Genomic DNA, 25,168 nt, shown 5'->3' with positions numbered 1-25,168 from the left:
TCCCCGAGTGGGAGCAGTTAGTCAGTACCTACTGTCCTCTTTCCTTCCCTCTCCCTCTCCCTCTCCCCTGCTGAGATACGGGTCTCAGAATATTCCTTTTGGTCTTAGTGTGGCAGCTTAGAAGGAAGACCCTGCCTTCTTTCTCACAGAATGTAAAATGAAATCTCCCCAGAATGAAGATGGACAGAGGAGGTGCAATAGGGTTGGTTGGTATAAGATGGAGGGAGGAGGGTGGTGTCATGGCTGATCCAGCTGCCACGCCACCGGAGATGAGCCATTCTCTTCCGGTCCCCTCTGATAATCTGGAGGTAAGTTGATAAGAAAAGGGATGAAGCAGTGATTCCCAGACTTCAGTGTGTATCAGAGTCACCTGGAGGATTTTGGTCCAACAGAGCCTGCTGTCCCCATTGCCCCCACCCCGTCTGATTCAGCTGGTCTGGGGTGGTGCGTAAGGGTTTGCCTCAGGTTGCAGGCGATGCGGTGGTTGCTGGTCTGCACACTCAGAGAATCACTATGGTAGAGAGAGTGGGGAAAGGAGACGGGAGAGGTGGACAGTGCATCTACCCTTTTTGGAACATTCCTTGATGAAGTCCACTAGCTCCTTTGCAGGAAGCCAGCCTTAGTCTCTGCAGTAGAAGGTGGCCAGAATCCCAAGAGCTTCTCAGAAATCCATCCTGGAATGCTGCTCATTGGTTTTGTGAAGAACATCAAGGACTATGGTGTGTTCGTCCAGTTCCCCTCAGGTCTTAGTGGACTGGCCCCCAAAGCTGTAAGTTCAGCTTCCTGCACAAGGGCCTTTGAGGGGAGACAACAGGGTCACAGACCCGGAGGGTTGGTGGGGAAGAGCAGGATACTCTATATTCTCTAGAAACACTCGCAGGGGCTTCACATAAAGGTGCTGGCTGAGGAGGAGCGGAGCTGACATTCCATCTGCACACTTCTCTTGCCCATTGTGTGTCCTGGCTCAGGGCTGTGTCCTGGAGGAAGGGGTAGCTTTTCCACTTCATGCTCTAGCGTTGGGAAGGTCATTGGATGGCCAGCTTTTACAACTGGAGAGGATCCTAGAGATCCCATAGGATCACTTAGGCCTACTGCATACACTGAGACCCAGAGGGCAAGGGAGTCTTATCAAAGCCCGTGTAAGAAAATGGAGAGCAAAGGGCGCATCGCTCATTCCTGTCACAGACAATTCATAAATCTCTCTTCCCTTCCCTCAGTGTGTTTCCCTCATGTCTTACCTGGGCAGGTCTCATTTGCATCTCCTGCCAAAACAATTTTAAAGATGGGAGCAGAGGGGAGGGCCCCAGAAGCATGCATAGTGAGGGGCAGAGAGTTGCTCTGGGCCTTCTTAGCTGGGTGGCCTTAGAAGGCTGGGTTGGCAGCCAGGGGCGCCTCCTGTGTTTTTACGGACAGGAATAGAGCTGTACTCAGAACTGGAGGTACTTTCTTGGGGTACACCTACTGCCTCACATACTTCTTTCTGGGTGTTTCAAGGGGAGTGTTCTAATAGAGGCGTCCTTTCCTTTGTTCATTTGTGCTTCTTCCCTTTAGATCTTGAGTGACAAGTTTGTGACCTCCACAAGTGACCACTTTGTCGAGGGGCAGACGGTGGTTGCAAAGGTGACCAACGTGGACGAGGAGAAGCAGCGGATGTTGCTGTCACTGCGGCTGTCGGATTGCACCCTGGGGGACCTGGCCACAACCAGCCTCCTCCTCCTGAGCCAGTGCCTAGAGGAGCGGCAGGGCGTCCGGAGCCTCATGAGCAACCGAGGTGGGGGCAGTAGGGCAGACAGTGAGGGCCAGGGTGGAGCGTGTGGAGCCTCCATTAGGCTTCTCTGTTCCGATGAGTTGTTTGGCTCCCCCGATATTTAAAAAAACAAGGTTTAACTTTTAAAAACTGAGTAGGACCTCTGAAAAATGCACAGATCTGTTAGGGTACTGCTCAGTAAATGTTTATAAAATGAACACCCCCATTTGACTGCCACCCAGATTCCGATAAAAGATCATCGCTGTTATCCCTGGAGTTGCTGTGCTCCCTTCTAGTCCAGAATCCAGATTCCCCTAAGTTCTGTGGCTGCAGGTTTGCATTTGTGTGAATCCATTCACCCCTTCACTTTCTGTTCCTTTATTCATCACGTGTGGTGAGTGATAAAATGGAACCAGGGACCTGCTGGAGGACTTCGTGGGGGTTATTAGTCTGATCTTCCTAAGTGTTGAACATTGTGTAGAATTGTTGGAACCCTGATGGGATTTGGGAATAAGAAGCTTGAAAGGGTAGCTTCCAAACAGAAAGGATGAAAATTCCAAAGCCAAAACAAAGCATGTGTTCCTGACATTCATTGGCTATTTCCATGGACTGTGGCCAGGAGAGATTAGCAGGGGGCATAGGTCTCTCTGCCTGTGATGGGAGTGTTCATGGATATCAGACATTTTTACCAAGAGTGGTTTTATCTTCACAGTGTTTCCAATGCAGAGCATTGGAAATGTCCTCCATATGGCAGCATATTTCCAAAGGAAAAAGAATGGTGAGTGTTCATCTTGTTAATCCCTGTTTCCTTTGGCTTTTTGTCAGACTCTGTGTTGATCCAGACTTTGGCTGAAATGACCCCTGGAATGGCCCTTGACCTGGAGGTGCAGGAGGTGTTGGAAGATGGCTCTGTGCTGTTCAGTGAGGGCCCCGTGCCCGGCCTGGTCCTGAGAGCCAGCAAGTATCATCGGGCAGGTGAATACATCTCTCTCACCTGTCTTGGTTGGTAGGGGAACTGTTTGCCCATTGCTTCCTCTGCTGGGTACAGAATTTCCAAATATATAGGCTAGATGAGCTGATTCAGTAGAAGTTTTTGGCATGCTTATCTTGTGTAAATGCAAATGAAGACAGCAGCAATACTAAAGAAGGTTTAGGTATGAGTCCTTTTATTGTTGTATTCAGGTGAATCTAGATTTTTATTTATCAGGTTGTATAAATTGACACACTTGAGTTATGGGAACTCAACCCTAGGCTTCCCTAACCCGTATAGACCCAGAACATAGGTCCTCTTCTGTTTTGTGCCTAAGGGCTGCAGGGCGGTTGGGGAGATGCTGTCGTCTTCCCCCCGCCCCCGCTCCAGGAGGGTGATCTCATTGTGTGTGGTTCTGCACTGCAGGGCAGGAGCTGGAACCTGGGCAGAAAAAGAAGGCTGTAATATTAAACGTTGATATGTTGAAGTTGGAAGTACATGTTTCCCTCTGCCACGACTTGGTGAATAGAAAAGCTAAAAAGGTGAGCTTGTTGATTGTGGACTTCATTCCCATGATTTCAGAGGCACTAACACCCCTTCAATCCCACGTGCTCTGCAGATGCTTGTAGACAGGGTAACCGTGCCTGGGTCATTCCCAGGTGTACCTGTCGTTCTGGTGTGCTTGTTTTTTTTTGTTTTTGGTTTTTTGACCAAGCTGCATGGCTTGCAGGATCTTGGCTCCCTGACCAGGGATTGAACCCAGGCCCTGGCAGTGACATCATCAGGTCACGACCATGGGACAGCCTGGGAATTGCCCTGGTGTGCTCGTTAGTAGCAGTGACTTTCACTCTAGTTCAGGAGGATGAATCACATGGTCACCCTGATTAGGGCCAAGCTGGTGTCGTAGAGGAGAGCAGCAGGCAAGGGTGGTAACTGTAGGACTCTGACGGATTGAAGAGTCCACGCCAAGGAGTGGAGACCTCTGTCTGCTTGTTGCCATGTGAGAGCATCTGGGTTAGTGTTGCTAAGGCATTGAATTTTTATTTTTTTTATTTATTTTTTTTAACATGATTTTAAACATTCATATCTTATTCATTTCTAAATGTCAAGAGTTATTGGTAGACTTGAAAACACTTTAAAAACAAGTCCTTGGCCACCTCCAAATTATTCTTGGTGACCTTAACATCCCTCTGGCCATAGTCTTGGGATAGAGGGCATATAAAAAGTCACCATTAAGGCATTGAATTTTAAGAGAAGGCAGAATTTAATTTTTTTTTTTTCTTTTAAATAGGTGTGGGAAATGTTAGAAACTCTTTCTTAAACATCATGTGAACCAAACAGAACTACTCTGTGTAGTCTGACCCCAGGCTATTCATTTGCACCCGCTCTGTCCACTTTGTGTGGGCAAAGAATAGCTTCAAGAAAGCTCTCAAAATGATTGGTATTTTCTCTTCAGGTGGCACATATAGTTCATCATTTTCTGAAGTACTTATTAAGCTCCTCATTGCACAGGGTATGCTACAGAGGATTATATAGATGTAATCCTTAACCTCTAGTTGCTTCTAATTTTGAGACTTTGAGACACAAAGAGAAATAGCAAGCAGTATTAACTCCTCACTAAGCTTTCTAACAGGGCTTCCCAGGTGGCACTAGTGGTAAAGACCCTCCCTGCCAATGCAGGAGACATAAGAGATGCAGGTTCGATCCTTGGGTCGGGAAGATCCCCTGGAGGAGGGCACAGCAACCCTCTTCAGTATTCTTGCCTGGAGCATCCCCATGGACAGAGGAGCCTGGTGGGCTACTGTCATAGGGTCGCAAAGAATCGGACATGACTCAAGCAACTTAGTATGCATGCATATGAGCTTTCTAGTAGGCCCCTGTTCCATTTTATTACCTGAGTGAAGCTGGCGCTCGTGTAAAGGCACGAGCACATGTTGGATGATGGGGAAGGATAGGCTACATCCTTGTACACAGTAAGCTGTCGGTAACGACTCTCTTGTTGGCTGAGTGAAGACGTTGGCTGGAGAGCTGCAGGACTAGGAGAGCAGGAACCACAGTGTTGTGTTAAAGCTGGAGAACTGTTAGCGGTCACCTGGCTGTACATCAGAGTCACCTGTAAAGTTCTGCTTTTGCCAGTTGTAGGATAGGACTAGGAATCTGAGTTCAAAACAGAAGCTAACTCCAGGCGATCCTGACATAGTTCCTTGAGTGTGATCATGTTGACAGCCTCAGAATAGAGGAGGGAAAATGGGTCCAGGGAGTGGAGGCTAATTTGTTCCAGTGCACGTGAGCCTTGGGTCCCTGGGACTCAGAGGGCTTCCTCAGTCACACCCTCCCCAGTGGGTGAGGAATGAGTCCTTGTGCTCTGTAAGAAGCAGGGATGTTGGTTTTCTGTTTTCCAGCTGAAGAAAGGCAGTGACCTCCAGGCCATTGTGCAGCACTTGGAGGAGTCCTTTGCCGTCGCCTCCTTGGTAGAGACTGGCCACCTTGCAGCTTTCTCCCTGACCTCTCACCTGAATGACACCTTCCGCTTTGACTCAGAGAAATTGCAGGTGGGGCAAGGCGTCTCCCTAACCCTCCAGACCACAGAACCAGGAGTGACTGGTCTCCTTTTAGCCGTTGAGGGGCCAGCTGCTAAGAGGACCATGAGACAGACCCGGAAGGACTCAGAGACAGTCGACGAGGATGAGGAAGTGGATCCAGCTCTGGTTGTAGGGACTGTAAAGAAGCACACCCTGTCCATTGGGGACATGGTCACGGGAACTGTCAAATCCATTAAGCCTACGCATGTGGTTGTGACCCTGGAAGATGGCATCATTGGCTGCATCCATGCCTCCCACATTCTAGATGATGTTCCAGTGGGCACATCTCCTACTGCCAAGCTGAAAGTTGGGAAGAAAGTCACTGCCCGAGTGATTGGTGGGAGAGACATGAAGACCTTCAAGTATGAAAGCTTCGGGCAAGGGGCTGGCTTTTTTTTTTTCAGCTTTGTTTTTATTTATGCAGAGGGTCTGGCTTTGAGGAGAGCTTATCGTAATTGTGGGAGAAGAGATGGAAACTGGGGCAGGTTCCAAAAATTGTGCATATGTCAGATTTTCTTTTAGTTAACCAAAATATTCACCAGAGAGTCCCTTTGTCTCTCTTTATTTTTTTTAATGGTGTATAATGTAGTGGTAAGAGCATTCATTTAAAGTCAGATCTGGGTTGAATTCCAGATTTGCCACTTAAAATTACATGACCACGAGTTAAACAGTTCCTTAGCTCTCAGTTTTATTTTCCTAATTTATAAAGTGAGAGTAATAGTAGTGACATCACTACTAGGGCCATCGCAATCATTGGAAAAAGAACACCTAGTGTGGAATGTTCCTGCTGGGTTGTCTGACATATAGTTATTGCTCAGTATATATCAAGTTACTGTAATCCACTCTCCAGTACATACCTTAATTGTATTCATTTACTTTAAATCGAGTCACAGTATGTTATTGCTGCAGAAGTCCATGCTATGAGAAAACCAAAAGAAGAATTCTAAGTCTAGCCAATAATTTGCATGTTAATTTCAGTACCTGTGGGAACTTCAGTAGGTCATTTATTCTCTGTAGACCTCAGTTTCCTTCGTTTTAGAATGAAAGAGTTGGAGTATATTGTCTGTAAGGAAAATTCATTTCAGGGTTTAATATGATAATCCCAAAAGATCAGATGAGCTAATTTCTGAACGTTTACTCAGACATTGAGAATGAAAACCCTCAGGCCTGACGTTACCAGTGGGTGGTGTGGCAGTGGAATGGTTGGTTTTTTAAGCTCGGTTGAGTGGGAAGTTAGAAATTCTGATCTCCAGATTATAGTGACAGAGAAAAAGAATTGATCTGACTTTATTTCTTTTCCAGGTTTCTCCCAATAAGTCATCCCAGATTTATTCGAACCATCCCAGAGCTGAGTGTTCGGCCAAGGTGAGGGGAGCTCCAGTGGTCCTGTAGAAAGAGCATGGGCTTTGGAGTTAGGAACCTGAATTCTTAGTCTTAATTCAGCCAGTGTTGTGACTTATTTTGCCTCTATCTGTCCAGGTTGTCTTTTTTACTTCAGGAGGGATATTTGTCTGGTTTTTCAGTACAGCTAAATTAGAGCGATTATATGAAAATCAATGTGAAACTGTATTCAGAGTTTAAGTATCAATTTAAAGGCTGATTGCAGTTCTATTTGTTGACATGTGACAAAAAGAAACATTTTTGCTCTCAACCTAGTATTCTCAGTTCAGTTCAGTTGCTCAGTCGTGTCCAGCTCTTTGCGACCCCATGGACTGCAGCACGCCAGGCTTCACTGTCCATCACCAACTCCCAGAGCTTACTCAAAAACTCATGTCCATTGAGTTGGTGATGCTATCCAACCGTCTCATCCTCTGTTGTCCCCTTCTCCTCCAGCCTTCAATCATTCCCAGCATCAGGGTCTTTTCAAATGAGTCAGTTCTTCACATCAGGTGGCCAAAGTATTGGAATTTCAGCTTCAGCATCAATCCTTCCAATGAATATTCAGGACTGATTTCCTTTAGGATGGACTGGTTTGATCTCCTTGCAGTCCAAGGGACTCTCAGGAATCTTCTAACACCATAGTTCAAAAGCGTCAGTTCTTCGGTGCTCAGCTTTCTTTATAGTCTGACTCTCACATCCATACATGACTCCTGGAAAAACCATAGCCTTGACTAGACAGACCTTTGTTGACAAAGTAATGTCTCTGCTTTTTATTTATTTATTTATTTTTTATGTCTCTGCTTTTTAATATGCTGTCTAGGTTGGTCATAGCTTTTCTTCCAAGGAGCAAGCGTCTTTTAATTTCATGGTTGCAGTCACCATCTGCAGTGATTTTTGGAGCCCAAAAAAATAAAGTCTGTCACTGTTTCCCTTCTTTTTGCCATGGAGTGATGGGACTGACTGTGTGGATCACAATAAACTGTGGGAAATTCTGAAGGAGATGGGAATACCAGACCACCTGACCTGCCTCTTGAGAAACCTGTATGCAGGTCAGGAAGCAACAGTTAGAATTGGACATGGTACAACAGACTGGTTCCAAATAGGAAAAGGAGTACGTCAAGGCTGTATATTGTCACCCTGCTTATTTAACTTATATGCAGAGTACATCATGAGAAATGCTGGGCTGGAAGAAGCACAAGCTGGAATCAAGATTGCCGGGAGAAATATCAATAACCTCAAATATGCAGATGACACCACCTTATGGCAGAAAGTGAAGAGGAACTAAAAGCCTCTTGATGAAAGTGAAAGAGGAGAGTGAAAAAGTTGGCTTAAAGCTTAACATTCAGAAAACTAAGATCATGGCATCTGGTCCCATCACTTCATGGGAAATAGATGGGGAGACAGTGGAAACAGTGTCAGACTTTATTTTTTTGGGCTCCAAAATCACTGCAGATGGTGATTGCAGCCATGAAATTAAAAGACGCTTACTCCTTGGAAGGAAAGTTATGACCAACCTAGATAGCATGTTAAAAAGCAGAGACATTACTTTGCCAACAAAGGTCCATCTAGTCAAGGCTATGGTTTTTCCAGGGGTCATGTATGGATGTGAGAGTTGGACTGTGAAGAAAGCTGAGTGCCAAAAAATTGATGCTTTTGAACTGTGGTGTTGAGAGAAGACTCTTTGAGAGTCCCTTGGACGCGAGGGAGATCCAACCAGTCCATCCTGAAGGATATAAGTCCTGGGTGTTCATTGAAGGACTGATGCTGAAGCTGAAACTCCAATATTTTGGCCACCTCATGTGAAGAGTTGACTCACTGGAAAAGACCCTGATGCTGGGAGGGATTGGGGGCAGGAGGAGAAGGGGACAACAGAGGATGAGATGGCTGGATGGCATCACTGCCTCAATGGGCATGAGTTTGAGTAAACTCCGAGACTTTGTGATGGACAGGGAGGTCTGGCGTGCTGCAGTTCATGGGGTCGCAAAGAGTCGGACACAGTTGAGCAACTGAAGTGAACTGAACTGAACTGATGGGACCGGATGCCATGATCTTAGTTTTCTGAATGTTGAGTTTTAAGCCAACTTTTTCACTCTCTCACTTTCAAGAGGCTGTTTACTTCTTCTTCGCTTTCTGCCATAAGGGTGGTCATCTGCATATCTGAGATTATTGATATTTCTTCTGGCAAGCTTGATTCCAGCTTGTGCTTCATCCAGTCCAGCATTTCTCATGATGTACTCTGCATATAAGTTAAATAAGTAGGGTGGCAGTATACAGCCTTGACGTACTCCTTTCCCAATTAGGAACCAGTCAGTTGCCGTGTCCAGTTCTAACTGTTGCTTCTTGACTTTCATACAAATTTCTCAGGAGGCAGATAAAGTGGTCTGGTATTCCCATCTCTTTTAAGAATTTCCCACAGTTTGTTTTGATCCACATAGTCAAAGGCTTTGGCATAGTCAATAAAGCAGAAGTAGATGTTTTTCGGGAACTCTCTTGCTTTTTCAATGATCCAGCAAATGTTGGCAGTTTGATCTCTGGTTCCTCTGCCTTTTCTAAATCCAGCTTGAACATCTGGAAGTTCATGGTTCACGTACTGTTGAAGCCTGGCTTGGAGAATTTTGAGCATTACTTTGCTAGCATGTGAGATGAGTGCAATTGTGCGGTAGTTTGAGCATTCTTTGGCATTGCCTTTCTTTGGGACTGGAATGAAAACTGTCCTTTTCCAGTCCTGTGGCCACTGCTTAGTTTTCCAAATTTGCTGGCATATTGAGTGCAGCACTTTCACAGTATTATCTTTTAAGATTTGAAATAGCTCAACTGGAATTCCATCACCTCCACTAGCTTTGTTCGTAGTAATGCTTCCTAAGGCCCACTTGACTTTGCATTCCAGGATGTTTGGCTCTAGGTGAGTGATCATACCATCATGGTTATCTGGGTCATGAAGATCTTTTATAGTTCTTCTGTGTATTCTTGCCACCTCTTAATATCTTCTGCTTCCGTTAGTTCCATACCATTTCTGTCTTTTATTGTGCCCATCTTTGCATGAAATGTTTCCTTGGTATCTCTAATTTTCTTGAAGAGATCTCTGAAAGTGAAAGTGAAGTCGCTCAGTCGTATCCGACTCTTAGCGACCCCATGGACTGTAGCCTACCAGGCTCCTCCATCCATGGGATTCTCCAGGCAAGAGTACTGGAGTGGGTTGCCATTTCCTAGAAGAGATCTCTAGTCTTTCCCATTCTATTGTTTTCCTCTATTTCTTTGCATTGGTCACTGAGGAAGGCTTTATCTCTCCTTGCTATTTGGAACTCTGCATTCAAATGGGTGCATCTTTCCTCCTTTGCCTTTCACTTCTGTTCTTTTCACTGATATTTGTAAGGCTGCCTCAGACAACCTATTTGCCTTTTTGCATTTCTTTTTCTTGGGGATGGTCTTGATCACTGCCTCCTGTACAATGTCATGAACCTCTGTCCATAGTTCTTCAGGCACTCTATCTATCAGATCTAATCCCTTGGATCTATTTGCACCTAGTATTCTAGAACTCAATAATTCCCTAAACATACACTGTGTAGCCAAGTATACTTGTTCTTTGAGTGTGGACTATTGCTTGGTGGATGAAAATTTAGGTCATACTCTAGTGGATTATGCAAAGGGATGTTCACAAGGGATTCTGAGTGAACTTAGTAGAACTAGTAGTAGACTGGTAGAACTAGTAGTTCCATGTAGTGGTGGATCCAATTTGTCTGGGGTCATTCTTTCAGAGAATCTTAAGCATATTGATCTGTGGGCCTATCTGCTTCTGCTTCCCACATTAAAAAAAAACAACCCAGCCTCTTGGAACTGAACAGGCCATCTGTGAATGAAGCTAGTCCCACATTATTGCCAGCGCTTCTGCAGAGTCAGGTCCCCATCCATCTAGGCTGTAAGTCTTATGTGCCTAGCATGTCATGGAAGGACAGGACCACTTAAACAGCTTTCTGAGGTTAAGGTTTGATCAGCATCCCAAAGGGATCAGAACAGAAATGGAATAGTTCTGAGAAGGCTTGTGTCTGAGATAGGGAAATACTTCTGGAACCTTGAGTACCAAATGCTGACAACGCCATGGCAGTGTGGGTCAAGCCAGGAAATGAGTGCATTGGGATGGAGAGTTAGAATAACAGACAGATGGACAGGTAAAACTCTAGCACATCTTGCACCTCCTCCATGCACCTGTGTTGTATTGTTAATTATTTTATTTTAATCAACGCCTCTGAGAAGCATAGTATAAACATAATGGTATAACTGCTGTTTTTCTCAAATGCTTTTGTTTAAAATTACGTATCTTGAAGTCAGGAGGAAAAACATTTGTTTAATCAGTGGTGTTGACTTACTTGACAAAATGCCACCATATTTTCATTCCCACTTGGATATGGAGATCTCCTGCACAAAAAGAATGTCCTGTATCTTGGAGCAGAGTTCAGGGTGGGTGAGGGTCTCTCAAACTAGATGAGATGTTTCCTGATCAATTAATTACTCCTTTGGAGGGGCTGCAGTTAGGAGAGCAGACCGTTCAGGAGTCTTTACGTGTGTCTTTGGAATTCCTGTTAGTCGCTGAGTTTTCTCTTGGCATTAATGTAGTTATGGCTGCTTTTTTTTTTGAGAGAGAAAAGTAAATTAAAATAATGTGGGAAAAAGAAAAAAGACAACACATACTTGTAATGTGTGTTTGTGTTTTACTTTTAATTTTTTTTTTTAGCTTAAACAGCGGACATCTATTTTCTCATGATTTTGGAGACTTTTGGTCTGAGACAAAGGTATCAGCAGGGTTTGTGCTTCTGAGACCTGTCTCAGCTTGCAGATGCCTCTCTCCTCCCAGTGTCTTCATATGGGCTTTTCTTTGTATTTATCTGTATTTGAATCTTTTTTCAAATTTTTTTTTATTGTGGTGAAAACACAATGTAAATTTACCCTTTTACCATATTGTTAGCTATATGCACATTGTTGTAAGCAGATCTCTAAACCTTTTCATCTTGCGTAACTGAAACTCTATACCCATTCATTTCCTGCTCACCTCCCAGCCTCTTGCAACCATCATTCTACTTTCTGTTTCTTTGAGTTTGAGTTTGATGTCTTTAGATGCCTCATATAAGTGGAGTCATGCATAGTCCTTCTGTGACTGGCTTATTTCACTTAGTACCATGTTCTCAAAGTTCATAGGATATCTGTATTTCAGCTTTGCTTGTATATGAGTTGCCTGTGGTTTCTATATTCGCCAGTACTTGGCTATTATATGTTACATTTATACCAGTGTTACTTGTACCATTTTATTGACGAGTTCTGTTTTGTTTTAGAAATTTGGATAGGCAAGCTGGGCTGGGTTGGAATGGTGGGAATTCTGTGCTTCCTTTGAAGTGATTTGTAGACTGATAATTTTCGGACCACATCTCCTTGTTGCTTTTCTGCATAGACAAAGAGAATCAAGAAAGTGATAATGCCAAGGTAGCATGGGACAGAGCCCTGAATTTTTTAATCAGAAGCTCTGACTTGAGTTCCTGGGTCTGTAGCATAAAATGAGTTTAATAGTATCTTTCCTGTTTGAGTCACACATGAAAGTGTTGTCACATTCATTTGTGAAAGCAGTTCTGCAAACAGTAAAGCAGTAGCTCAAGCATTGAAAGAAGTAAAGCAATTTCATTTTCTACACTTACGAAGATTATTGTTGGCTACCTACTTTGTAGTTTGTTCACACCTAGGTGAGTGAGTTGGAAAGGATTAACTTTGATGCAGGTATTGTGAACATTCATTCCCCTAATGAACGGAAATTGGGGGGGGGGGGTGCCTGGTTGGTGTGTATGTTGTTGGGGGAGTCCAATAAAATTAATCCAAGGCCAGTTGGGGGAGATGGTCTCAAGCTAGAAGCTTATAGAGGTTGGTTTACTCTTTCCATTGCCTTTCTGCAAACAGTGAGCTGAAGGAGGATGGCCATACTGCTCTCAACACTCACTCTGTAAGCCCCTTGGAGAAGATTAAACAGTATCAGGCTGGTCAGACTGTGACTTGCTTCTTGAAGAAGGTGAGAAGTGCATGCCCTGCAATGCAATGCTGTCTTTCTTATAGAAGAAAGGGGTGAGGAACTGACAATGACCATTTGCACTAGGCTTTGATTCTGTGCTTGCTGCCTTGCTGATTTGTGGGAGACAGTAGAACCCCTCTGCTCTTAGAAAACATCTGGTCTATTCAAGGAGCTAAATTTACGGCTTCCAAAGAGCAAGCAACTCACAGTTCTACGTGTTTGTAGATTTCTTATACAAAATAGACAGGAAAATACATCACAGAGCAAGAATTTGAATCCGGTACTTTATTTTAAATAACATAAAATTCACATTTCAGTGTCCACAAATAAAGTTTATCAGAACATACAAGAAATAAAAAATTTTATTTAAAATAAAGTATTGGATTTTAGATTTTTGCTTTTCATAAAGTTGAGGAACAGTGTAAAACAATATGTAAATTGGGTGTCAGATTATGTGTTCAAACCCTAAATGGAATAGTAGTTGAGTAAAGGGAAGAGATCAGTGAGAACTGTACTGGTTGGAATATATCAGAGAGAAGGTCAAGTTCTGTCTGGGCTTGACCTTGAGGGATAACTCCTCTTCAGTGTTGCCAGAGTCTTCTTGCATGAGCATCTGTCTAATTATGTCCATGATGCTTGATACCTTTAGTTACTTTTTGTCTATAGACATTCATAAACCCAAGATGCCTTAGAGTAATATTTAAGGTTCTTCAGAGGGAATTCCCATTCCACTGCAAGGGCTATGGGTTTGATCCCTGGTCAGGAGCTAAGATCCATAAGTCACACGGTGTGGCCAAAAAAGGGACTCTTTATAATCTGACCTCGTGAATCTGGGGTACCGGTCATGCTGAAAGCCTCCTTTTTTTCCCTTCTTTATTTCTACACTGGGGTACTATCTGTTCCCATTGCCTATAATTCAGGGTCTAGCACAGATAACCTTCCCTTCTTACTAGTTCTCCTATAGAGTCTGTAGCATATTATATTCCTGTGTGTTGCTTTCTGCTCTAGTTATTTACATACTCATTCAACTTACTTTTTGCAGACTGTAATCTCTTTGAAGGCAGGGCCTGGCTGTTACCACTATCATGCCGTGTGTAGTGGCTACTTGATAAATGTTTTACTGAGTTGACTTGAAAATTGGGGTGTATATTTAGGGCAGAGCACTGTGTCAATAGAAAAATCTAAACTGATTTAGAAATGAGATGTTAACTCATAACAGCCTGAAGGCTGTTAACTCACTGTGCACAACTGAGCTTGGAGGAGGCTACGAGGTCAGCGGGATTGGTGCTACTGCTTGAGGACATTGTCTCTGAGGCCTTTTCTGCCTCCTGATCAGCTGAGGCACCAGGAAGGATGTGTGTTCTGCTGGGCTGGTGGAGGCTCTGAGCTAGACTGAGTAAAGCCTGTGAGAAGTGGAGGGTGGGCAGGGGCATTGGGCCATGGGGGTGAGTTCCTGTTACTTGGGAAAATGTAGGATTAGGGCCCTTTCAGCTGTGTGATTTTAGGAGTGTCTGTTTTAGTGAAAGGAAAAGAAAAGATGCTTGTATCTGCCCCATTCCATTTCTCCTCTTGTTTTGTTTCTCTCCTAGTACAACATGGTTAAGAAATGGCTCGAGGTAGAGATTGCTCCAGACGTCCGAGGGAGAATTCCCTTGCTGCTCACTTCTCTTAGCTTCAAGGTCAGTGTGCCTGAGATGCCTGGAGAGGAGACCCCGGCTCCCTGAGCTCAACTTAATCCTTGGTGTGTGCTCACAGTGGGGACAGGGAACCATCCCATGGGGGATACATACTGTACTGTGGTTTTAGATAAATGACAGGCCTTTCTTCAAACATCAAAGGAAATTTTTTGCCCTTCTAGGTTCTGAAACACCCAGATAAGAAGTTCCGGATTGGCCAGGCCCTGAAGGCCACCGTGGTTGGCCCAGCAGATTCCTCCAAGGCCTTCTTGTCTCTTTCACTCATAGGTGTGGTGATGAAACGGGACCTGGTCAAGGAAGGGAGGGGTTGGAAAGGGTTGGGAGAAGGTCTTAGTCATCGCTCAGGTTGAAGGATGCCGTGGATGTCGGCATCCTCAGAAAGTCTAGTGCAGAGGCTGTCCTTGGAACAGCTTTTCTCTTGGGGCTTTGCTCTGTGGCCTGTGTCTGAGACACCTTTACCTACAGTTGTTTTTCTTAGGTCTCTCAGAAAGGGTTGTCCAGCACTCGGCCCTGGCATCCTTGACCACATGGCACAGTGGTCTGGGTCTGTGTGATCATTCTGGCCCATGCAGTCTAGACACCCTGAGTCCAGACACCTCCACCTCCCCCCAGCCTCTGGTTGGCTACTGTCTCAGCTTCTTTCTTGGCTCATTTCTTCTTCCCTGAATCTGGTTCATTCTCCTGCCAGGTCCTCACAAGCTCAAGAAGGGGGAAGTGGCCATGGGCCGTGTGGTGAAGGTGACTCCCAAGGAGGGGCTGACTGTCTCCTTCCCCTTTGGGAGGCTTGGAAGAGTCAGTATGTTTCATGTGAGTGACTCCTACTCAGAAACACACCTGGAAGACTTCGCCCCACAGCAGATTGTCAGGTAGGCTGCATTCTTTTCCTTTTTCCTGTTATCTGTGGGATTGGTGGGGATTTTGGGGGTTTTGATTTTTTAAATTATAGGTGTGTGGTTTTGTACCAGAAAAAAAATAGTATATAAAATGGAAACTGAACATTGCTGTTGCTCCTCTGTTTCTCCATCACTTTTGCTTCAATTTCTTTCAAGACCCTAATATAGGTAGTTATAATTTTCCCTTATGTGATAGTAGAATTTAATTTTCTATACTGTTCTGCAACTTGCTTTTTCTTCATAGCAGTGACTCATGCACTTTTTCTTTCCTATGCTAGTATTTTGAAAACTTCCTTGTTTTTTTACCTTACTTTTATCATTTTTTTTGAGTTGCATTATGTGTTTTTTTTTAAAATCACAGTTTATGTAAATAATTCTGTTTATGCACAGTAATGTTGAAGTGAGTATATTTGCACATGTTTGGATATTAGTGCAAGTATGTCTGTGAAATAAATTTCTAAAAGTAAAATTGATGGGTTAAATAATGTTATACATCTTGCCAAAGTGTCTTCCAAAAGGACTGTGCTAAATTTTATCTCTGTTAACTGTTAATGTGTCTGTTCATTTTTCACACCTCTGTCAACACTGGGTATTTTTATTCTGACTGCTCTGTGTGGCATGTGGGATCTTACTTCCCCAGCTAGGGATCAAAACCATGTTCCCTGCATTGGGAGCACAGAGTTTTAACCACTGGACCACCAGGGAAGTCTCGACACTGGAACTTAATTTTATCCAACACTGGATATTCTTAATTTTTAATCTTTGCCATTGAATAGGCCAAGATTGATCTCTTAATTTAATTTGAATTTCTTTTACTGGTCATTTTTCATGGTTATTGGCTGTTTACATTTGTTCTATGCTTTTCTTGGTTAAGTTGCTTTATTAACTATTTTGGATGCATAGAAATGAACCTGATTCAGACTTTTGAAATCATTTTATAGCCTGAATAAACTAGCATTGGAGAGGCATATTTCAGCTTGGTACAATACATACTTTTCTGACAGTCACACACAATTATCCAGCGATGGAGCAGGCGCCTTCTGGAGGCTGAGACTGGAAAGTAGTAATTGCCATTTCCCATCTCAAGTGTCCCAGCCACCAGCACCTGCTTTCATTCTCAACCACTTGCCAGCGCTCAACAGCACAAAAATGCCCAGGGCCTAGGAGAAGAAGAATGTCACAGAGAAATCCAGAATCATCTCTGTTTTCTTTAGGCTTACAAAATATGGATGTGATTTTTTTTTTTTTAAATTTTTATTTTTAGCAAAATATTTTTTTTAAGTAACCTTATAGTTAAGCATCTGGTCCCATCACTTCATGGCAAATAGATGGGGAAACAATGTCAGACTTTATTTTTTTGGGCTCCAAAATCACCGCAGATAGTGATTGCAGCCATGAAATTAAAAGACACTTACTCCTTGGAAGGAAAGTTATGACCAACCTAGATAGCATATTAAAAAGCAGAGACATAACATTGCCAACAAAGGTCCGTCTAGTCAAGGCTATGGTTTTCCCAGTGGTCATGTGTGGATGTGAGAGTTGGACTGTGAAGAAAGCTGAGTGCCGAAAAATTGATGCTTTTGAACTGTGGTGTTGGAGAAGACTCTTGAGAGTCCCTTGGACTGCAGGGAGATCCAACCAGTCCATCCTAAAGGAGATCAGTCCTGAGTGTTCATTGGAAGGATTGATGCTGAAGCTGAAACTCCAATACTTTGGCCACCTCATTGCGAAGAGTTGACTCACTGGAAAAGACCCTGATGCTGGGAGGGATTGGGGGCAGGAGGAGAAGGGGACGACAGAGGATGAGATGGCTGGATGGCATCACTGCCTCGATGGACATGAGGACATGAGTAAACTCCGGGAGGTTGTGATGGACAGGGAGGCCTGGCGTGCTGCAATTCATGGGATCGCAAAGAGTCGGACATGACTGAGTGACTGAACTGAGCTGAATAGTTAAGCATATGAGTAGTGTTCAGTTGTAGTTCATTCGACTCTCAAATGTGGATAAGTTAACTCCCTAAAGGCAGACAGTCTCTTCAGGTCCTTCCCTGCGTTAAGGGCTGTGATACCCTGGTGGGAAACACAGATGCCATTGTGGGAGGATTTGGGCTGTATTGTTGCTGAGACCCTTCCTCCTGATAAGATTCCTGACCCTGTGACTTCGGGCTATTACTTGCCATTTTCTGTGATGTGAGTGTGGAAGCACCCTAGCAAGAGTAAACCCTGCCTTCCCCCCAGAAGCCTTTTCTGCTTAGGTCTCATTCAGGGGGCCACCTCTGAACTGTGAATCTGCAGTGGTCCTGGGCCATCCCTGCCACGGTTCCCTGGGTGAGTCTCTCCATGAGATCAAACCCTCCCAACCGCCAACACAGGGCAGGTCTTGTCTCCTGAGTGTTCCCCACGTGGCTCTGCATGCCTTCCAGAGGGCTTGCGTGTCCTCTGGTTTCCTCCTGCCAGCACCGTTCTTGGGTGAGAAGAGCAAATAGCACTGCTTTTACTTGCTGGACTAGTACACTGAAGCCCAGAAAAGGGCCTTGTCCCGAGTCCCTCAGCAGGTGGTCAGCAGGATGAAGAGCAGAGCCCTCACTCTGGCCTGTTGCTCAGCCTTGTGAGAGGAAGCCGGGGCCCTCTTCCGTCTCCCGAGGTGCTGGGGTCTGCATTGCCTTCTCCTTTGCTCCCGTTCTAGGTGTTACGTCCTGTCTGCTGCGAGCCCTGTAGTGACTTTGTCGCTGAGATCGTCCAGGTGAGTGTCTGTGTCATCAGGATAAGAATCGGGGAAGAACCTCCCAGAGGACTGAGGAGAGGCTGCATGGATCTGACAGAGCTTTGGGCCTCCCAGCTTGCCTCACTGCTCACCTGCTTTATTCCCGGCCCTGTTTTTATCCAGAAAAGCTGAAGACATCTTAACTGTAGAACCTGTCTGCTCAGGCTCTTGTTTCCCAGGGAAAGGTGCAGACATCCAGAGTGGGGCTTGGGCTTGCCTGTTGGTGGTCCTGGTGAAGGGAGGTGGTGTAGCCCCCAGGGTTACACAGCAGGGGTGAGTGCCATTAAGTGGATTGGCCTGAAGTCATGGTTTGAAATGGACATTTATGAGGCTTGACCTCCCTCTGGCTAGCTCATCCTCTCCCTGTTACTATTAGCGCTGTCCAGAGTGGACAGGACTTCAGAAGAAGGTGGGGCTGGGCTCTGCAGGTGATGTCCTACTGACAGGTCCAGAGTCACATTCTTAAAAAGAGTTGTTACCAGAGGAGGTCTTCCCAGGTAGGGCAGCGGTCAAAGAGTCCTGCCAGTGAGGGAGATGCAGCAGATGTGGGCCTGATCCCTGGGTGGGGAAGATCCCCTAGAGCAGGAAATGGCAAGCGGTTCCAGGATTCTTGTCGGGGAGATTCCATGGACAGAGGAGCCTGGCGGGCTACAGTCCATGGGCTGGCAAAGAGTCTGACGTGACTGAGTGACTGAGCACATTATCACGGGAGAGTTAGGGGTGAGGGTGGGCAAAGGGTTAGAGGTATGTGTGTAAGCCTTTTTATTCCTTTAGGACAAACCCAGAGACGAAAAGCAAAATAACAGATCCAGAGATTAACTCCATCCAGGACCTTGAGGAAGGGCAGCTCTTGAGGGGCTTCGTGAAGTCCGTGCAGCCATCCGGCGTGCTCGTAGGGTGAGTGAGGTAGAGCCTGGGGACGTGGACCAACCCCGAGTGTCCTCCAGGAGCCTGTCCTGGTTGGCCCCCACTGCTCCCTCAGTCACCATCTCTGAAGGAACGTGAAAGAAGGAGACTCGGAGTTCCCACAGTGTTTTAAATTCCAAGTCTTTTCATACTTTTAAAAGAAGTTTTAAATTATTCTTCTGTTCTGTGTTTTGGACAAAGAATGTGGCATGTCACAATTTGTGAGTATTCCGTGAACTACAGCACAGACGTTGCAGGCTCCCCTGCTGTTAATGTTTTCTTATTCTCGTCTGTCTTTCTAGCAGCTTTTGAGTTGTGTGTTGTGATTCTCTGATATGGGGTGAAAAATACCTTTCAATTATATCTCCATTATGCTGGATGATTTTTCCAGGCTACAGAGCCCTCTTTAGTTAGTTGAATGCCAAGAACCTTGTGTTTGTTGTAAATCCTTGTCCCACTGGGTCTCTGGGAGGGTGCGGGCACTGGCTTGGCTGGGACTCCGTTGCCATGTTTACGACCACGGGACGCTTGTCTCTCTCCTGTCAGCCTTGGCCCCTCAGTTACGGGTTTGGCCCAACACCCGCACGTCTCCCAGCACAACCAGTCCAAGAAAGCTCCTTATGACAGACACCTCCCCGAGGGGAAGCTGCTTACAGCCAAGGTCCTACGGTGGGTGCCTTCTCTCTCTCTCACCCCTTTCTATGGGAACTCTGGGAGGAGACTGAGAGGTAAACTTCAAACATCATGGCCTAGGTAATGATAAATGCGGTCCATGAAATCCCTTTGTTTGGTGCCTTCTGCCTCAGCTCCTGAAAGCGGGTGTGTAGCCTTTTCTTTGCACAGCACCTGTAGTTGGGGCCGGAGGAAGGGGCAGCACAGCCGTGCTCTATATTTTTATACTAAGTGTCGTACAGTGTGTGGGTCATTCCTAAGATGACTGAATGGATTCCAGGGCAGGTGGGGGTGGACCCATTGTACTGTGTAGTCCTCATCATCCACTCTCCCTGTCATCCTGTTGTAGTCTGAACCATCGGGAGAGCCTGGTAGAGCTGTCACTTCTTCCCGGAGACACTGGAAAGCAGGACGCGCTTTCTGCCCCCCTGGGACAGCCACCTCCGAAGCAAGAGGGGAGGGAAACGGAGGCAGCGGAGAGAGACCACAAAGGAAAAGCAAAGGAGAAGAAGAAGCAGAAACAGAAAGAGAGGAGAACTGGGAAGGGGCAGGAGGGGGCGCAGCCACCCAGCAAGGATAAGAAAGAGCCCCAGAAGCCCCAGGCAAAGAAGCTGGGCAAGCGTCCGCACCCTGAGTCCAGCAGTGAGCAGGTAGGGCCCTTGGGAAGATGGCCTCCCCTCACGTGAGAAGGCGAGCCTTTCAGAAGCCCCCAGCAGCTTCCTCGCCTCAGCCTCTTGGACTGAGAGCAGCTGAGTTTGGGTGGGGCACTGGGTGCTGCTGGAGGGCAGGGATCAAGCACCCCCTGGGCCAGGAAGAGAAGCGAGGCTCAGCATCATCCCTGCCTGCCATCCCAGGAAATCGGGAACAAGAAGCAGAAGAAAGCTGCCCTGTCTGAGGAGGACGACAGTGGCGTGGAAGTGTATTACCGGGAAGGAGAAGAAGAGGTAGAAGAGATGAGCGTGTTGCCCAAGGTGAGGGGTGGCGGGGCTGGGGAGGAGGCTGCTCCGGGAGGAAGGTCCCTGGTCTCCTGCCTCAGGACTGGGCTGTCATCAGCACCCCTTTCTTGTCCTCATTTTCTGTAAAATAGGACAAGGTGGCGAGGCTAGTTTCCTCAGTTGATCGTCAGGTCCTAAGGACAGGGCCCCTGCTAACCGTTGAGTGGACTTAAAAGTCAATTCTAATCCACATGTATTAAGTGGAGCTAAATTAAATTAGTCAGGAGGTGGGAGAGCCGGCAAAGAAAGAAAGGCTTTTAGCCTGTCTGAGCCTGTGTCTCCCTGTGAGAAATGAGGACAACACTGAGGATGGGTGTGGAAGGGCTTCCTGCCACCCTCAGAATGTTTGGCACACCTCTGTGCTAGCATTAATGTATGTGTGCATATGTAGCTTTTAAAAAAATTATTACTTAAATTTACTTATTTACAAAGAAAGCTTTTCGTCACTCCTATAAGTTTCCCCAGTGGACCAGGGTGTAGCCTGGTCTAGACCTCTAGGTTTCTGGGCACGGTGGGAGCCCCTGCTCCTCCAGTGGGAAGGGGCTGGGGAGCAGGGGCCACTGGGCCCAGTGCTGGCCTCATGTGCGCCTTTGATCCTCAGGAGAAGCTGACCAGGCCAGCAGAAGCACCCCGGCTGCAGCTGTCTTCTGGCTTCGTTTGGGATGTGGGTCTGGACACCCTGACCCCAGCCTTGCCACCTCATGGAGAGAGCTCGGACAGCGAGGAGGACGAGAAGCCAGAGCAAGCCACGGTGATGTATCTTCCAGGGCATCACCGTTTCGCAGGGACCCTTGGCTCTGGCCAGGCTCCCATGCTCTGCCCTAGCCCCGGTGTCTCTTCTGGCGGGCAGGGCCGTCCCAGGCGGGGAGTGTTTGCTGAGCCGGGAACTGCCCTGCCGGCTCCTGGCCTCCACTGCAGACCTCTCCAGGCCTGAGGAGCAGACGACTCACTTGCTGCTCTGCTTTCCACGGCAGAAGAAAAGCAAGAAGGAGAGGGAGCTGGAGAAGCAGAAGGCCGAGAAGGAGCTGTCCCGCATAGAGGAGGCGCTGATGGATCCTGGGCGACAGCCAGAGTCGGCCGAGGACTTTGACCGCCTGGTGCTGAGCTCGCCCAGCAGCTCCCTCCTGTGGCTGCAGTACATGGCCTTCCACCTGCAGGCCACGGAGATCGAGAAGGCCCGGGCTGTGGCCGAGAGGGCGCTCAAGACCATCTCCTTCAGGTCCCGGCCCCGCCATCCTGCTTTGGGCCCTGTCTTTCCTCAGGGAGGGCCATGTCTCCTCTGCAGGCCGGCAGCAGTTGGGGTGACTGCCACCAGGGCCTGTGGGGTCACAGGCTTTCTCTCAGAGACGGGCTGGCCATGACATAGATCTGCTCATTTATATTTCATGGTCCTCTTCACTGAGAGAGGTGGAGTCACATTTCCATGAGTTCCTACACTTTAGGTGCCCCACTTAGAGAAAAGTAGAAGAGGAAAAACTTGCCTCTCCACGTACCTGGGTGAAAATCCTGGTAGTGACCATCTTCCAGGCCGAGGGTCTGACAGGTTTCCCAAAAGCTAATGAAGAGGGATGGTGCTCCTTTGCATCATTATCCTAGTTTGAGGGGAGATTCAGACCACAGGTTCTACCCCGTCCAGCCCAGACCTCAGGCCAGTTTGAGATTTGGTAGATTTCCTTCCCACGAGTGGAGGCAGAAGCCACGGGAGCCTCAGACCCTGCAGCCATGGATCAGGGTTCCTGCTTCCACGTGAGCTGCAGTGGGGACGGGGGCTCTGAGTGCCGGCTTGTGTGGGTAGGGACTGAGGCCATGGGTGGAGCCTGGGGAGGGGGACGTAGTTCCAGCCCCCCAATTGGGAGTGGGGGCTCCTGGGGCTGAGAAGATGGACTCATATGCTGACTGTTCTCCCTCCAGAGAGGAACAAGAGAAGCTGAACGTGTGGGTGGCCCTGCTGAACCTAGAAAACATGTATGGCTCCCAGGAGTCACTGACCAAGGTCTTCGAGCGGGCCGTGCAGTACAATGAGCCTCTTAAGGTCTTTCTCCATCTGGCTGACATTTACACCAAGTCAGAGAAATTCCAGGTAGGGGTCTGGGCCAGGCGGCCAGCTTCCAGAGGGGCCTCAGCCACTCAGAGACAAGCTCCTGGAAGTCTCTGAGGCAGCGGGGATGTCTCGGGGAGGGGGGAAACCCCTGCCTCTGGGCCCAGTCCTGCCCCAGGCTTGCTCATCTTCCAGGTGGGAGAAGTCGTTTCCCCCACCCTTGAGCCACCAACAGAGGTGTCACAGAGAGGAGGTGATATAGCCCAGTCGCCCCGTTCCGTCTCTCGCCTTCATCACACTAACGCTCTCTCTTCTAGTCTCGACCTCCTCGCGGCATGGGATTAGGAGGGAGACTCCCTAGCACATGCTCTCCTCATCCTGGGTGCCTGCCCTTTCCCCTCACATACCTGGATCGGGGCCTGGACACCGAGGGAGCCCCTGAGCCCAGGGCTAGCTTTCCACGAGCGTCGCCATCTGTCTTTGTTGCCCCCTCTACTCTCACCTGCTGTCCTCAGCTTACATCATTCGTCCCACAGGAAGCTGGTGAACTCTATAACCGGATGCTGAAGCGTTTCAGGCAGGAGAAAGCTGTCTGGGTCAAATACGGCGCCTTTCTTCTTCGGAGGGGAAAGGCGGAGGCCAGTCACCGTGTGATGCAGCGAGCCCTTGAGTGCCTGCCTAAGAAGGAGCGTGAGTGCTCGTTCCTTCCACCCACCCAGTTCCTGAGCACAGTAGACTCCCTGCATCTGGGCAGGGGCATGGGGGGTCTTCTCATCCAAGGGCTGGTTTAGGGAAGCCTTCTGGAGGGTACGTAGCTTGCTCTCTGTTGATTATATGCTCGTGAACATGTGCTCGTGTTGCATTTTAAATGCTGAACTCCAGAGGTTGAGGAACGAAAAAGGGATTAGCATCAATTCTTTGGCCTGTGCCTGCCTGCCCCACAGCCCACCTCCCGTCCCCCGTCCACCTTCTGGGCCCAGAGAGTAGAATGTCTGCTGTTGGGGAGTCGTAGAGCAGTGCCCATCTGTGTGTTTAGCCCTCAACCCGCCCCTGCGTCCCTCTTGTCATCACCTGGGTCTCAGGACCCAAGGGCAGGGAATCAGGCGTCAGACTCTGCCCGTGGTGTCACGTGTTGTGCTGAGGGCGTCTCTCTGCTTTCTGTGTCTGAGCCGTCCTCTCCCTGCAGACGTGGATGTCATCGCCAAGTTTGCCCAGCTTGAGTTCCAGCTAGGGGATGCAGAACGTGCCAGGGCCATTTTTGAGAGCACACTGAGCGCCTACCCAAAGCGCACGGACGTCTGGTCGGTTTACATCGACATGATCATCAAGCATGGCAGCCAGAAGGAAGCCCGGTGAGAGGGGAGGGCGGGCCGAGGCCTCACTCTGTGGTGGGCAGGGGGCGGGCACTGACCACTCAGAGGAGTTTCAGCCCCACAGCAGCTCCCGGCACCCCAGTTCTCTTACTCTGTCTGGAAAAACAGCTTTGAGATGACACAGCAGGTTCTGTGGCATTCATGTTTCCAATTTCTTTTTCTACCTCGGGGGCCAGCCACCGGTCTGGCTGGAACCTCAGCTGGGAGGTAGACTGGCCCCAGGCCTGGGAGTCAGGAGACTGGGTTTTCCTCATAATTGATGCTTAGCCTGGCTCTCATTGTAGAGAGTGTTCACAGGCATGATCTCACCGATCACTGCCAGCATCCCCCCAAGACAGGGAGGATTAGAGATGGCTGGACTGAGGTCCAGAAAGAGTTGGTGCCTCGCCCACGCCTCTCAGTGAGTTTTAAGCAGAGCCGTCCTCACAGATCCACACCTCACTGGTTGTCCCATCCCGTTAGCTCTGTCGTGATTCACTGTGTGCCTTCAGGGCACTCGGTCTTGTAACATCTCAGTCTGCTCCTCTGGAAAGCAAGGGTGGTGTTCTCTCTGTCCACGGACGTGACAGTTTATAATAGGAATAAAAATAAAGTTAGGAGTGGGAGTGCTCCAGAGCCTGAGAGCAGTGAGTGAAGGTCAGCTAGGAATCATGTGGCCAGAGACTTAAGAGGCAAACGCCATCTGCTTTCCCTCCCAGGGACATCTTCGAGCGGGTCATTCACCTGAGCCTGGCCCCCAAGCGAATGAAATTCTTCTTCAAGCGCTACCTGGACTATGAGAAGCAACACGGCTCGGAGAAGGATGTGCAGGCAGTAAAGGCAAAGGCCCTGGAATACGTGGAGGCTAAGAGCTCCATGATGGACGACTAGGGGCCGGCTGGCTCCAGGGCACGCGACAGCCTGGCTGACTCTCAGGCTCCTGGGCAGTTGAGAAACTGTGTTGCCTGGGGACTCTATTTAAGTGCTGCTTTTTCTGCAGCATCCTTGGGGTAATCCTGTCAAGATAAAAAAGAATTTGAGATTTCTTATAATTCCTTTTTGTTTGTGTTAAGAACCAATCTGTTTCATCTTTTTCCTTTTCTGGAGCTGCTCACTGGTTGCAGGC

The 25,168-nt window shown here is 47.5% G+C and overlaps 1 protein-coding gene across 2 annotated transcripts in view; it reads left to right on the top strand.

Annotated features, from left to right (window-relative positions):
- The window catches only part of PDCD11 (programmed cell death 11), a 43,468-nt gene extending 18,374 nt beyond the window's left edge, over window positions 1–25,094 (top strand). Inside the window, exons 16-36 of one of the 2 annotated variants that reach the window (XM_043475526.1) lie at window positions 599–769; window positions 1,552–1,771; window positions 2,573–2,722; window positions 3,144–3,259; window positions 5,120–5,661; window positions 6,602–6,664; window positions 12,617–12,725; window positions 14,315–14,404; window positions 14,584–14,689; window positions 15,111–15,288; window positions 18,002–18,058; window positions 18,854–18,976; window positions 19,532–19,654; window positions 20,007–20,307; window positions 20,512–20,628; window positions 21,254–21,403; window positions 21,627–21,871; window positions 22,564–22,732; window positions 23,227–23,380; window positions 23,877–24,042; window positions 24,762–25,094. In XM_043475526.1, the coding sequence (XP_043331461.1) occupies window positions 599–769; window positions 1,552–1,771; window positions 2,573–2,722; window positions 3,144–3,259; window positions 5,120–5,661; window positions 6,602–6,664; window positions 12,617–12,725; window positions 14,315–14,404; window positions 14,584–14,689; window positions 15,111–15,288; window positions 18,002–18,058; window positions 18,854–18,976; window positions 19,532–19,654; window positions 20,007–20,307; window positions 20,512–20,628; window positions 21,254–21,403; window positions 21,627–21,871; window positions 22,564–22,732; window positions 23,227–23,380; window positions 23,877–24,042; window positions 24,762–24,933 (3,522 nt within the window). In that variant the 3' untranslated portion in view covers window positions 24,934–25,094. Of the gene's footprint in view, window positions 1–598; window positions 770–1,551; window positions 1,772–2,572; window positions 2,723–3,143; window positions 3,260–5,119; window positions 5,662–6,601; window positions 6,665–12,616; window positions 12,726–14,314; window positions 14,405–14,583; window positions 14,690–15,110; window positions 15,289–18,001; window positions 18,059–18,853; window positions 18,977–19,531; window positions 19,655–20,006; window positions 20,308–20,511; window positions 20,629–21,253; window positions 21,404–21,623; window positions 21,872–22,563; window positions 22,733–23,226; window positions 23,381–23,876; window positions 24,043–24,761 lie in introns of both variants that reach the window. The other variant, XM_043475525.1, reaches the window with a different exon arrangement.
- Window positions 25,095–25,168: the final 74 nt, after the last annotated feature.

This window comes from Cervus canadensis, chromosome 8, assembly GCF_019320065.1.
Source record: "Cervus canadensis isolate Bull #8, Minnesota chromosome 8, ASM1932006v1, whole genome shotgun sequence".
NCBI classification, from domain to species: domain Eukaryota; kingdom Metazoa; phylum Chordata; class Mammalia; order Artiodactyla; family Cervidae; genus Cervus; species Cervus canadensis.
This window is presented reverse-complemented; position numbering and strand designations above follow the sequence as displayed.